The sequence below is a fragment of the Ranitomeya imitator genome, chromosome 3, assembly GCF_032444005.1.
Source record: "Ranitomeya imitator isolate aRanImi1 chromosome 3, aRanImi1.pri, whole genome shotgun sequence".
Classification (NCBI taxonomy): Eukaryota; Metazoa; Chordata; class Amphibia; order Anura; family Dendrobatidae; genus Ranitomeya; species Ranitomeya imitator.
Window position 1 is genome coordinate 434,594,098 of NC_091284.1, and position 13,577 is coordinate 434,607,674.

General features: G+C 44.4%; 1 protein-coding gene across 5 annotated transcripts in view; it reads left to right on the forward strand.

Moving 5' to 3' along the window:
• Positions 1-13,577, forward strand: part of LOC138670188 (ras GTPase-activating protein 4-like) — a 324,283-nt gene that overhangs the window by 258,087 nt on the left and 52,619 nt on the right. For all 5 annotated transcript variants that reach the window (XM_069757300.1, XM_069757303.1, XM_069757302.1 and 2 more), the window contains 3 exons: positions 679-796; positions 8,781-8,934; positions 10,375-10,439. In XM_069757300.1, coding sequence (XP_069613401.1) covers positions 679-796; positions 8,781-8,934; positions 10,375-10,439 — 337 coding nt within the window. The remainder of the gene's footprint in view (positions 1-678; positions 797-8,780; positions 8,935-10,374; positions 10,440-13,577) is intronic.

The following is a 13,577-nucleotide window of genomic DNA, read 5'->3' on the forward strand; positions in this document are numbered from 1 at the left end:
AAATGTCTTGTGTAGACCCCTGTTAAACAAAAATATCACCTATGCATGATAATTGTATGATCGCTGGGCTCCCGATCATAGGGGCCCCCTTTGATCACAAGTCCAGGGTCGGCCTTTGTGAATGGAACCACAGTGAGCATGTGCAACCTGTGTTCCATTCATTGTCCATAGGACTTGTGGTTGCATATACTCTCTAGCATTGCAATCACACAAGGGAGTTTAGGGCTCCGTTCTTGGGATCAGTAGTGGTCTTAGCTAGACACTTAACAATCGTATATTTATCATCTTTCCTGTGGATATGTTATGGAACAACATCTTTAAGTCTAAGGTATTGGCTAGAGCTGATGACTACATAACTTGCCTGTAGCTACCTCTCCTGTGATAGGGGATTGTGTGATCTAGAATGAAGCCACCAATACATTTTCTGCTTAGTGGCCATGACTAATCTTGAATCATGCTTCACAAATGTGATGGTTTCTTGAGCATATACATGAAGGATCTGATTAGTCAAGACCGGCGTTGTTCACGCTGTTCTTGATGAGACGGCATACTAGGTTTAGATGCTCCTAATTTATGATTAGAAAGATACAGAAATATAGATAAATAGATAGATAGCTAGATAGACAGACAATATATCCAGATACTGTACTCACAGAAATTAATGTCGCTTCTATTTAGGGGAAACCTTGGTTCTCTTCAGCTACAAGTGCGACTGCGTGATGAGACTGTTCTACCATCAGATTACTACAAACCTCTGGTGCAGTTGCTGTGTCAAGAGGTTAAAACATCTCATAAGGTAATAAAAATACTATAGAAATAGCAAAAGTAACGTTCAATTCGATTTTAGTATTAGATTTCTGTTAAGTTTATTGTTAGAGGATGTCTAAGTTCAGTTATTGGCATAAAGGTAAGTTGTTGCAGATTCTAGTTTATGTGTGTTTTAAAGGGAAACTGTCAGCTCCCCCCCCCCCAGGCGTTTTTAACTAAAAGAGCCACCTTGTGCAGCAGTAATGCTGCATTCTGACAAGGTGGCTCTTTTAGTTCTGGGTGTTGTAACTGCCGAAATAATCAGTTTTGTAATTTGTCCTAAATACCTTTTCTTCAGTCAAGGAGGCAGGCCTTTCCCCCCTGCTGCAGACGCCACACACCCTTCACTCAAATCTTCTTGGCGCCAGGCGCCGCCTCCTCACCGCTGTTTTGAAATGAGCCGGCGCCTGCGCTCTTTTCTCCTGCCTTGAGCAGGCGCAGTGAGCGCTGCCCGTCTGTCCTCATATGCAGTCCAGCTGACTGCACCTGTGAAGACGCCCCGCAGTGTCTTCTTATTCATACTGCGTATACTTCCCGTATTTTCATTGTTTAGGCACATCAAGGGCTCTCCAAATGCGACATGGCTCCTGCTAATGATTCCATCAAATGTTGCATTCAAAAAGTCAAATGAGCCCTGCCATGCTCCAAAACAGTAGTTTTCCCCCACATATGGGGTATCACCATACTCAGGAGAAATTGCACAACAAACTCTATGCTGCAATTTTTCCTGATACCCTTGTGAAAATGCAAAATTTGGGGCTAAAAACATTTTAGCGTGACAAAATGTATTTTTTAATTTCAGGGCTCAACGTTACAAATTTATGTGAAGCACCTAGGGGTTCAAGGTGCTCACCACACATCTAGATAAGTTTCCTGGGGGGTCTAGTTTCCAAAATAGGGTCAATTGTGAGCGTTTTCCACAGTTTAAGCTCATCAGGGGCTCTCCAAATACAACATGGCGTCCACTAATTATTCCAGCAAATTTTATATTCAAAAAGTCAAATGGCGTTCCTTCCCTTCCGATCCCTGCTGTGTGCCAAAACAGTAATATTCCTCAACTCTTGTGAAAATGCAAAATTTGGGGCTGACAAAAAAGAACATTTTTGTGGGGAAAATGTGATTTTTTTTTCATTTCAAGGCTCAACGTTATAAACTTCTCTAAAGCACCTGGGGGGGTCAAAATGATCACCACACATCTAGATAAGTTACTCGAGGGGTCTAGTTTCCACAATGGGGTCAATTGTGAGCAGTTTCCACTGTTTAGGCACATCAGGGGCGAGATGGTGTCCACTAATTATTTCAACAAATTTTACATTCAAAAAGTCAAATGGCACTCCTTCCCTTCAGAGCAAAACAGTACACATATGGCTTACTCAGGAGAAATTGTACAACAAATTTTAGGGTTCCATTTTTTCCTGTTACCTTTGTGAAAATAAAAAAATGTGGGTCTAAAGTAACATTTTTGTGAAAAAAGTTAAATGTTCATTTTTGCCTTCCACATTCCATTAATTCCTGTGAAGCATCTTAAGTGAAGGATTGTATACTTCTAAGAATGTGGTTTTCAACACCTTGAAGGAGGCAGACTTTAGAATGGTGTCACTTGTTGGTATTTTATGTCATATAGACTAACAGCTAAATCTAATGGTCACTACTCCATGCTAATTCTCTTGGATCTCTCTGCAGCATTTGATACTGTGGATCATCAGCTCCTCCTCACTATGCTCCGCTCCATCGGCCTCAAGGACACCGTTCTCTCCTGGTTCTCCTCCTATCTCTCTGACCGATCCTTCACTGTATGTTTCGCTGGTTCCTCCTCCTCTCACCTTCCCCTTACTGTTGGGGTTCCTCAAGGATCAGTCCTAGGCCCCCTCCTCTTCTCTTTGTATACTGCCCCTATTGGACAAACAATCAGTAGATTTGGCTTCCAGTACCATCTCTATGCTGACGACACCCAACTATACACTTCTTCTCCTGATCTCACGCCTGCCTTATTAGAAAACACCAGTGATTGTCTTACCGCTGTCTCTAGCATCATGTCCTCCCTCTATCTGAAACTAAACCTGTCAAAAACTGAACTCCTCGTGTTTTCTCCCTCTACTAACCTACCTTTGCCTGACATTGCCATCTCCGTTTGCGGTTCCACCATTACTCCAAAGCAACATGCCCGCTGCCTTGGGGTCATCCTTGATTCTGACCTTTCATTCACCCCCCACATCCGATCACTGGCTCGCTCTTCTTACCTGCATCTCAAAAACATTTCTAGAATTCGCCCTTTTCTTACTTTCGACTCTGCAAAAACTCTTACTGTTTCACTTATTCATTCTCGTCTGGACTATTGTAACTCTCTACTAATCGGCCTCCCTCTTACCAAACTCTCCCCGCTCCAATCTGTCCTGAATGCTGCTGCCAGGATCATATTCCTCACCAACCGTTACACCGATGCCTCTACCTTGTGCCAGTCATTACACTGGTTACCCATCCACTCAAGAATCCAGTACAAAACTACTACCCTCATCCACAAAGCACTCCATGGCTCAGCACCACCCTACATCTCCTCTCTGGTCTCAGTCTACCACCCTACCCGTGCCCTCCGCTCCGCTGATGACCTCAGGTTAGCATCCTCAATAATCAGAACCTCCCACTCCCGTCTCCAAGACTTTACACGTGCTGCGCCGATTCTTTGGAATGCACTACCTAGGATAATACGATTAATCCCCAATCCCCACAGTTTTAAGCGTGCCCTAAAAACTCATTTGTTCAGACTGGCCTACCGCCTCAATGCATTAACCTAACGATCCCTGTGTGGCCTATATTAAAAAAAAAAAAAAAAATTAATTAACTGGTTCATGCAGCTTTACATGAACACCCAAGCCTTACACTATGGCTGGTCCGAATAACTATAGCAATTGTTACCATCCACCTCTCGTGTCTCCCCTTTTCCTCATAGTTTGTAAGCTTACGAGCAGGGCCCTCACTCCTCTTGGTATCTGTTTTGAACTGTATTTCTGTTATGCTGTAATGTCTATTGTATGTACAAGTCCCCTCTATAATTTGTAAAGCGCTGCGGAATATGTTGGCGCTATATAAATAAAAATTATTATTATTATTATTATATAGACCCCTCAAAGTCACTTCAAATGTGATGTGGTCCCTAAAAGAATGGTTTTGTAAATTTGGAAAAATGAGAAATCGCTGGTCAACTTTTAACCAATATAACTTCCTTACAAAAAAAAATGTTTCAAAAATTGTGCTGATATAAAGTAGAGATTTGGGAAATATTATTTATTAACTATTTTGTGTGACATAAGTGTCTGGCTTAAGGGCACAAAAATCAAAGTTTGAAAATTGCTAAATTTTCCAAGTTGTCACCAAATTTCTTATATTTTCACAAATAAATGCAAGTACTTCGAACAAATTTTATCACTATCATGAAGTACAACATGTCATGAGAAAACATTCTCAGAATCGATGGAACCTGTTGAAGTGTTCCAGAGTTATTATCACATAACTTGACACTGGTCAGAAATTGTAAAATTTGGCCTGGTCTGGAAGGTGAAAACAGGCTTTGAGGTAAAGAGGTTAAATTGATATTCAGAGGATGGTATAGATCTGAAGCCTATGTCACTCCAGCTCTACACCCCGCCAAATGCCTCCTCTTCCTTCTTGACAGATTGCTCCTTTGCCTGAAGTCACGCAACATAAAGGCTATCAGTGCAGGAAAGGGTCAGCAGGGGTGGAGCTGGAGTACTGTCTTCTGTGATTACAAGCAATGGTGAGTGTGGGAGGAAAGCATAGTTGTGCATCATTACAAACACTTCTTTGCATCTATCCCAGGCATCCAGAATTAATTCCCTGAGAGCTTGCACAGATCTAGAGTGGTGTATGCATCTCTTATCTCACAGCACAGCTCTCCAACCTTCTTCCCCTACACTGTCAGTGCTGTGAGATGAAAGCAACAGCGTGTTACATACATCACGCTGTGTTTCTGCTAGCTATCAGGGCATTATCCCTCGATGCCTGTGATAGATGCAGAAAGGTGTTTGTAATGACACACAGTTCTTCTATCTTCTCGCTGTCTACTTATGATTAGTCACGATCATGTACGGGGAAATAGTAAATGCTCTCAGTGACAAATCTTTAACACTCCTGTGGTCATATAAACTTCAAAAGCTTTTATCCCACAAAGGAGATGAGAAATTTAAAATATACAAAACAACAAAAATACAGTTTTTTTACTTTGTGCCACTATTTCATGATGTGGTCAATTTTATATGCTGGTGAAAAGTCCACTTTCAACACCACAATCATTGATCACTATATATGGGATAGAGGCAGCGGCATGTCCTGGTGATAACACAACTGGACACATGATTACCTGGATGACAGTGGAAGTAGGCTACTGTTGGTCTAACTGTACCTAACAATGATAATGGCTATTGTGACAAAGTTGATATTTTGTAATTGGCAATGCTTTGCAGTTCCATCAACACTGGAAAAGTAAAGCCAAAAAAAGTGTTAATATGTCCCAGTGACCTTATTTGAACTGTGAGCAAAATCACCTAAAAAAGGCCCCTGCTATTTATTATCATATTCATCACTAACCCTGTCCATTAAAGTAGACAAGTAATACATCTAAATACATTATTTTTTGGATTACATAATTTTTTCTTCCAAATTTGGGAGGAAAATGGAGGTGCATCTTACAAAACAAAGTGAGCTTATTGGGGAGCGGCAGCAGTAGAGCGGGGCGATAGTGGGATCTCAGAAAGTGTTGGCGATGGTGAGTGGAGTCCATTATCCCTGTTATACTGTTAGGACTGGAAAAGACTCCAAAGGGTGAACCCACAGGACCAAGACAGCGAACCTCCCCAGGGCGAGTAGACCAGGTAAACCACCCCCAATACAGGGAGCGTTAGTAGCAGGCCTAGGGGAGACTACTGCTATGGCAGCTGGTACCCAAGAAAGGAAGAATGGTAAAGTGGAGAGACAAACTGGAATGCTAGGCGAGGACGCTGGAACACGGACAAGGGTAAGACAGCAGACTGGAACGGCAGGAACTCAGATACACTGGAGGAATGGAGGAAATGGGTGATCAGGACGGAATGCCAGGCGAAGATACAGGAACACGGACGAGGGTAAGAGAGCAGACTGGAACGGCAGGAACTCAGGTATACTGGAGGGACGGAGGTAATGGATGACCAGGACTAAAAGAAAAACCAGAAGAGGGACATGGGTCAGGCACAAGACAATCCACAAGGTAGAACGGAGGGATGACAGGAGAGTACGCTGGGAGACGAGAGGGCCAGAGACACTTGCAATATACAAATAATAATCAGGCACCGCCAGGTGGAAGAGGCAGCCTGATAAGCAGAGTGGCAGCATACCTTTTGGGTCTGAGTCCTCCAGGGGAGTAGAGCAGAGTAGAAGGAGCGGCATAAATCAAAGAGATGAGGGTGCGCGTGCGCCGTGAAATCCAGTGCGCGCGCACACCCGACCAGAAGCAGAAGCCGGCTGCTAGAGCAGAAGAGAAGACGCCGAAGAAGAAGCGGGATCGCGCTGGGACGCCGTGGAGCGGTAAGTATGAAAGGGCACCTGGGAAGGCGGTGATGACGGCGTAACATTCCCTATGATATTCCTGCAGTGGGCTTTGGAAAAATGGCCACTGGAGGCGGCACATGCGCAGATTGAGATAGTTTTCCCGAAGCTCACTGCAGGGATATCACTGAGAAAGTGTACTCCACTCACCAGTGCCGACACCAGGCACCGCAGCATCACCCTGCTTCTGCTGCTGACTACTATAGGTCCCATACCTTAAAGTGAACCTGTCAGCAGGATTATGGACAGTAACCTATACACAGTGTCAGGTAGGCACCGTTATACTGATTAAAATGATACCTGGGGTGATGAAATCCATCTTGTGGTTGTTGTTTTATCTATATTTTCAGTTTTTCGTTAATTATATGCTCGTGTCCTGAGGCGATCTGTGGGGGCTTCATGTGGTGCTCTGATTAGGTATTGATAGTGCTCCCTGCTGACAGGTCACTGATCCCTCAGGACCTGCCCCCTAGTTTATATTATGAATGTCTCTATATACTTAAAAAAAAAAAAAAACCTTCTGCAGGCAGGCGTCAGCAGTGGCATCTGCCGTGCAGCATAATCGCATGTTTAGTGTGCCAGTAATACATTTTCTTCATGTTATTCAGCTTGGAGAAAAAAATATCAATTTGAAAATGGTGCCCGCCACACCTGCGCAGTAGTTGCTATCGCTGTTTATAACATTGATCCAATAGCCGCTACTGCGCATGCGCCAGCGGCGCCATCTTACTGGAGAATCAAACATAATTTCTCCTCTTAGATGGCGCCGCCCGCACCTGCGCACTAGCAGCTCGGAAATAGGAATTTTCAGGTTTTTTTTCTCCAAGCTGAGTAACATGAAGAACATATATTATTGGCACACTAAACATGCGATTATGCTGCAAGCAGGTACCACGGCCGGCAGGAGAAGGTTTTGTTTTTTTTAAGTGTATACAGATATTCACTATGCAAACTAGGACCTGGCAACGAGAATCGCCTTAACGTGGCTGCCAGGTACACATGAATTGGCCAATTTATGTGCAAAGCATTCTCAATTTTTTGTATTTCTAGTGCAGTAATGCAAATCAATTTTCATATTTTATGTTTGCATTCTATAGCGCTACAGAGTGCTGCCTTATCTGTTTCATTGTATATGAGTTGGCGACTCTAGATAAGCACCTGTTCAGAACTGATTTATATTTGGGTGTTTCAGTCAGTTTTTTTATATTATTATGCAAACTAGGGGGCAGTCACTGAGGGATCAGTGACCTGTCAGCAGTCTGCATTATGAATACCTAAGTAGAGCACCACATGAAGACCCCCCACAGGCCGCCTTAGGGCACAAGCATATCATTAGCACAAAACTTAAAATAAAGATAAAAGAACAGCAACAAGATGGATTTAATCAACCAAGGTATCATTTTAATCAGTATAATGGCGCCGACCTGACAATGTCTGTAGGTTACTGTGCACAATCCTGCTGACAGGTTCACTTTAAGTGGTATTCGCACTTTCTAGACACATTGTATCCTGTATAGCTTAAGCATTGACTCCTATATTCTTCTATGGCAATCCGTATATCTGAAGAAAAGCTGAACTGAGACTGAAACGTCATATATGATCACTGTGGATTGCAAATAAATCATCTTTTTTATACATCATTTGAGTGCCAAGTTCTCCATAGTTATTATATGACGGATTGGGCTCCTACTTGTGCACCTGCTGTCAGGAGTGCCATGCTCTGCTACTACTTATGGTCCGGTGCATCTTATAATCCGCAAAATACGGTAATCGGTATATAATGTCAAAAAGTAATTGAAAAAATCAGCTACACCATGGTAGGCCTATTTCATTATCCGAAAAACTTCTTGACTGTTAACAAAACATTTTTTGCTTTACTACAAGCTTAAAATTTTTTTTATAAGAAAGGAAAATAAAATTTCCATGTATAAAATTATACAAAAATAAACATAGGTGTTAACTATTTGCATTAGATTATAATCAACAGATCCCTCTGGTTTTGAAAGTTTCAGTGGGATTTATACAGCCACATGTTTTAGAATTCATATTACTTGACATTGAGCACCATTCAGTGTAATTGAACCTAATAGAATTAGTGGCTCATAGAATCACCTACTGAGTGTGATGAGTACAGGACTCCGCCATTATCCCCACTGCCAATGGGTTAAAAGTTTACATACAAAATCCTGTGTTATGTGGTGGCATCTGGACAAACAAGACTTACCTGGGGTCGAATTCCCACATTTGGTGCTTCTTTCCCTTATTGTCTGGGGCGAGTTAATAACCGCATACGTATTACCGTAGATCGCTATTGCTGTATAATAATTTCCTGCATGTTTTGATTTAACCAAATCCTTAATGTAACTTGTTTTAACTAGGAAAAAAGTGGACATTTAATAACTTTGATCGATGAGACCACATCGGCTGAATGTAGACAAGAAGTGGCGGCCAACCTAGTAAAAATCTTTTTGGGGCAAGGGCTAGCGAAGGAGTTCTTGGATCTGCTTTTCAGACTAGAACTCGACAAAACAAGTAAGTGGAATTTATTTTAATGGTGCCCTTTTGCAGTTGTGAAAAAAAGATTGTGTTGTAAAGAATTTTATCCATTTGAAACACTTATTTTGGAGTACTGGTGCACATCCAAAGTCACAGACCTGCATTTATGTGAGTGTCTCCTCATAATCATATCTGCTGACTTCCTGCAATTTAATGATTAAGGTTATCAAGAAGTCTGAGACGCATTGAAAGAAGTATACAGGCACACAGAGGAATTATAAACACTATTCAGTAAGGAATCTGTAGCCAAGATAATAGGTAAAACCATCATAAAAATTGAGTTTTTTTATGAGTGTATTTTTGCCCACAGTTGCATTCACAATTCTGCTTTTTGCTAAAAAATAATAATTAAACTTCTAAAATACACTTGAAAAAGCTTAAAGCACCACCCCAGCATTTTTGTTATTTCAGCGCTGGAGTGGTGTCATTAATAAAACCCTATTATCATAATTACCAGCCGCCGTCTTCAGCTCTTCCCGGCGCCGCTTCAGTCCTGCGCTGCCATTTTGTGACTGCAACTTCTGACTGACTGAAAGTCAGAGGTAATAGGCGTAAGCTCTCAATGCAAGTCCATGAGATCCTTGTTCTGGCCCTCAAAGACTTGCATTGAATTGTGACTTTCAGACCCATCCGGGAGATCACAGTCTGCTGGAGACCGACTGGAGTGGTGCTGGTAGCAGAGGAACACAGCAACGGGTAAGTATAATACTAGGTGCCGGGAATTTAGAGTAGTGGCAGCACTCCACCCCTGCATGAATAGAAAACTATTGAGCGATGCTTTAAAGGAATTTCATCAAGTTTGGATGTTATTCTCTATCTGTGGGGTAAAAGATGTCTTCCCATTGGTTAGGAGTCTGACTGCTGTGACCCCTGCCTATCCCAGAACCCAAGCTCAAAAGAGCCCCATGTGAATGGAGTGCTGGTCAATCATGTACACCGTACACGGCAGCAACATTTATCCTTAATGGGATTATTGAAGATAGCGGCAATGCGTATGATCAATCACGACTCCATTTACACGCCCTCTTTCTTGGAATCAGTAGAAGTCCCAGCAGTCGGACCCCCAGTGACTGGGAAGTTAATCCCTATACAATGAAAAGAAGATAACTTCCAAACTAGAGAATACCCCTTTAACTGAGCTAGTGATGTAATCCTTGTTCTGTATAGTGCATGGTGTGAGGAATGTTAAAAACAAATCACAATCGTAAATGTTGCCACACCAAGGACTGTTGGGATATTCCAGCTCTGAAGCTTGCAGTTCTTTGGCCATTATTCTGGATTATTCAGGCTGTTAGTCAGGATCGTAACAAGATATGTATTAGATTGTATACATATAAAAAAAAAACAAGTTTGTAGCTGCTGTCTCATATAATAAATCTTTCGTTTTAATTTACCGGTATCTTCTACTTACAACAGGTGAACCAAACACATTATTCAGAAGTAACTCTTTGGCTTCTAAGTCTATGGAATCATTTCTTAAGGTAAGCTGTCTATTTCTCTTCAGTTTGTATCGTATTTTCCTAAAGTGTGACAACTCACAATGAATATCCCTTTTATCATCTTGATTTTTTTGTCAAATTCATTACTTTATACATTTTTATAGTAGTCAAAGCTCAGTTTTCCTTGAAGGGAGCTAAGCAACTTCTACATATACTATGCACAATTATTACAATTCTGGCTAATTGCAGCTGCCTCTTTGGGAAATTATGACCCTTCTACACACTGTATTATTTTTGAATTCCATGGCTGGTAGCCAACCCCAATCTCAGAGTAGTTGCTGAAGGCTGTCAGAATGCATCACTTATATTTTGTGTTTCAGTGGGTTTCTAACAGTATATCAATTTCTGCAACTTTGCTGCTGGTAACATACTCCTGTCCATTACTGTAAATTTATGGGTGCCATTTACTGCAAAGTTACTTTACAAAATTAACTACATACAGTACAGACCAAAAGTTTGGACACACCATCTCATTTAAAGATTTTTCTGTATTTTCATGACTATTAAAATTGTACATTCACACTGAAGGCATCAAAACTATGAATTAACACATGTGGAATTATATACTTAACAAAAAAGTGTGAAACAACTGAAAATATGCCTTATATTCTAGGTTCTTCAAAGTAGCCACCTTTTGCTTTGATGACTGCTTTTTGCACACTCTTGGCATTCTCTTGATGAGCTTCAAGAGGTAGTCACCGGGAATAGTCTTCCAACAATCTTGAAGGAGTTGACAGAGATGCTTAGCACTTGTTGGCCCTTTTGCCTTCACTCTGCGGTCCAGCTCACCCCAAACCATCTCGATTGGGTTCAGGTCTGGTGACTGTGGAGGCCAGGTCATCTGGCGTAGTACCCCATCACTCTCTTTCTTGGTCAGATAGCCCTTACACAACCTGGAGGTGTGTTTATGGTCATTGTGCTATTGAAAAATAAATGATGGTCCAACTAAACGCAAACCTGATGGAATAGCATGCTGCTGCAAGATGCTGTGGTAGCCATGCTGGTTCAGTATGCCTTCAATTTTGAATAAATCCCCAACAATGTCACCAGCAAAGCACCCCCACACCATCACACCTCCTCCTCCATGTTTCACGATGGGAACCAGGCATGTAGAGTCCATCCGTTCCCCTTTTCTGCGAAGCACAAAGACAAGGTGGTTGGAACCAAAGATCTCAAATTGGGACTCATCAGACCAAAGCACAGATTTCCACTGGTCTAATGTCCATTCCTTGTGTTCTTTAGCCCAAACAAGTCTCTTCTGCTTGTTGCCTGTCCTTAGCAGTGGTTTCCTAGCAGCTATTTTACCATGAAGGCCTGATGCACAAAGTCTCCTCTTAACAGTTATTGTAGAGATGTGTCTGCTCCTAGAACTCTGTGTGGCATTGACCTGGTCTCTAATCTGAGCTGCTGTTAACCTGCGATTTCTGAGGCTGGTGACTTGGATAAACTTATCCTCAGAAGCAGAGGTGACTCTTGGTCTTCCTTTACTGGGGCGGTCCCAGAGGCGTAGCTAGAGCTTTTGCCGCCCGGGGCTGTTCCCGAGTTTGGCGCCCCCCCCCTTCCCCCCCCTGGGCTCAATACACACAAAGGTTACCAAAAATAGTAAGGACAACGCGCATAGAAACAAAACTCTTTATTGTTGCAGAGCCCCGCGTATACGGCAGAAGGCGCAGAGCCCCGCGTATACGGCAGAAGGCGCAGAGCCCCGCGTATACGGCAGAAGGCGCAGAGCCCCGCGTATACGGCAGAAGGCGCAGAGCCCCGCGTATACGGCAGAAGGCGCAGAGCCCCGCGTATACGGCAGAAGGCGCAGAGCCCCGCACATACGGCAGAAGGCGCAGAGCCCCGCGTATACGGTAGAAGGCGCAGAGCCCCACATATATGGCAGAAGGTGCAGAGCCCCGCACATACGGCAGAAGGTGCAGAGCCCCACATATATGGCAGAAGGTGCAGAGCCCCGCGTATACGGCAGAAGGCGCAGAGCCCCACATATATGGCAGAAGGTGCAGAGCCCCGCACATACGGCAGAAGGTGCAGAGCCCCACATATATGGCAGAAGGTGCAGAGCCCCGCACATACGGCAGAAGGCGCAGAGCCCCACATATATGGCAGAAGGCGCAGAGCCCCGCGTATACGGCAGAAGGCGCAGAGCCCCACATATATGGCAGAAGGTGCAGAGCCCCGCACATACGGCAGAAGGTGCAGAGCCCCGCGTATACGGCAGAAGGCGCAGAGCCCCGCGTATACGGCAGAAGGCGCAGAGCCCCGCGTATATGGCAGAAGGCGCAGAGCCCCGCGTATACGGCAGAAGGCGCAGAGCCCCGCGTATACGGCAGAAGGCGCAGAGCCCCGCGTATATGGCAGAAGGCGCAGAGCCCCGCGTATACGTCAGAAGGCGCAGAGCCCCGCGTATACGGCTGAAGGCGCAGAGCCCCGCGTATACGGCAGACGGCGCAGAGCCCCGCACATACGGCAGAAGCCGCAGAGCCCCGCGTATACGGCAGAAGGCGCAGAGCCCCACGTATATGGCAGAAGGCGCAGAGCCCTGCGTAGACGGCAGAAGGCGCAGAGCCCCGCGTATATGGCAGAAGGTGCAGAGCCCCGCGCATACGGCAGAAGGCGCAGAGCCCCGCACATACGGCAGAAGGAGCAGAGACCCGCGTATACGGCAGAAGGTGCAGAGCCCAGTGTATACGGCAGACGGCGCAGAGCCCCAGTGACAGACGGCGCAGAGCCCAGTCGCTGGGCTCTGCGCCGTCTGCCGTATATACTGGGCTGGCCCAGTGTATACGGCAGACGGCGCAGAGCCCAGTGTATACGGCAGAAGGTGCAGAGCCCAGTGTATACGGCAGAAGGTGCAGAGCCCAGTCGGTGTATACGGCAGAAGGTGCAGAGCCCAGTCAGTGTATACGGTAGAAGGTGCAGAGCCCAGTGTATACGGCAGAAGGTGCAGAGCCCAGTCGGTGTATACGGCAGAAGGTGCAGAGCCCAGTCAGTTTATATGGCAGAAGGCGCAGAGTCCAGTGTATACGGCAGACGGCGCAGAGCCCAGTGTATACGGCAGAAGGTGCAGAGCCCAGTCAGTGTATACGGCAGAAGGTGCAGAGCCCAGTGTATACG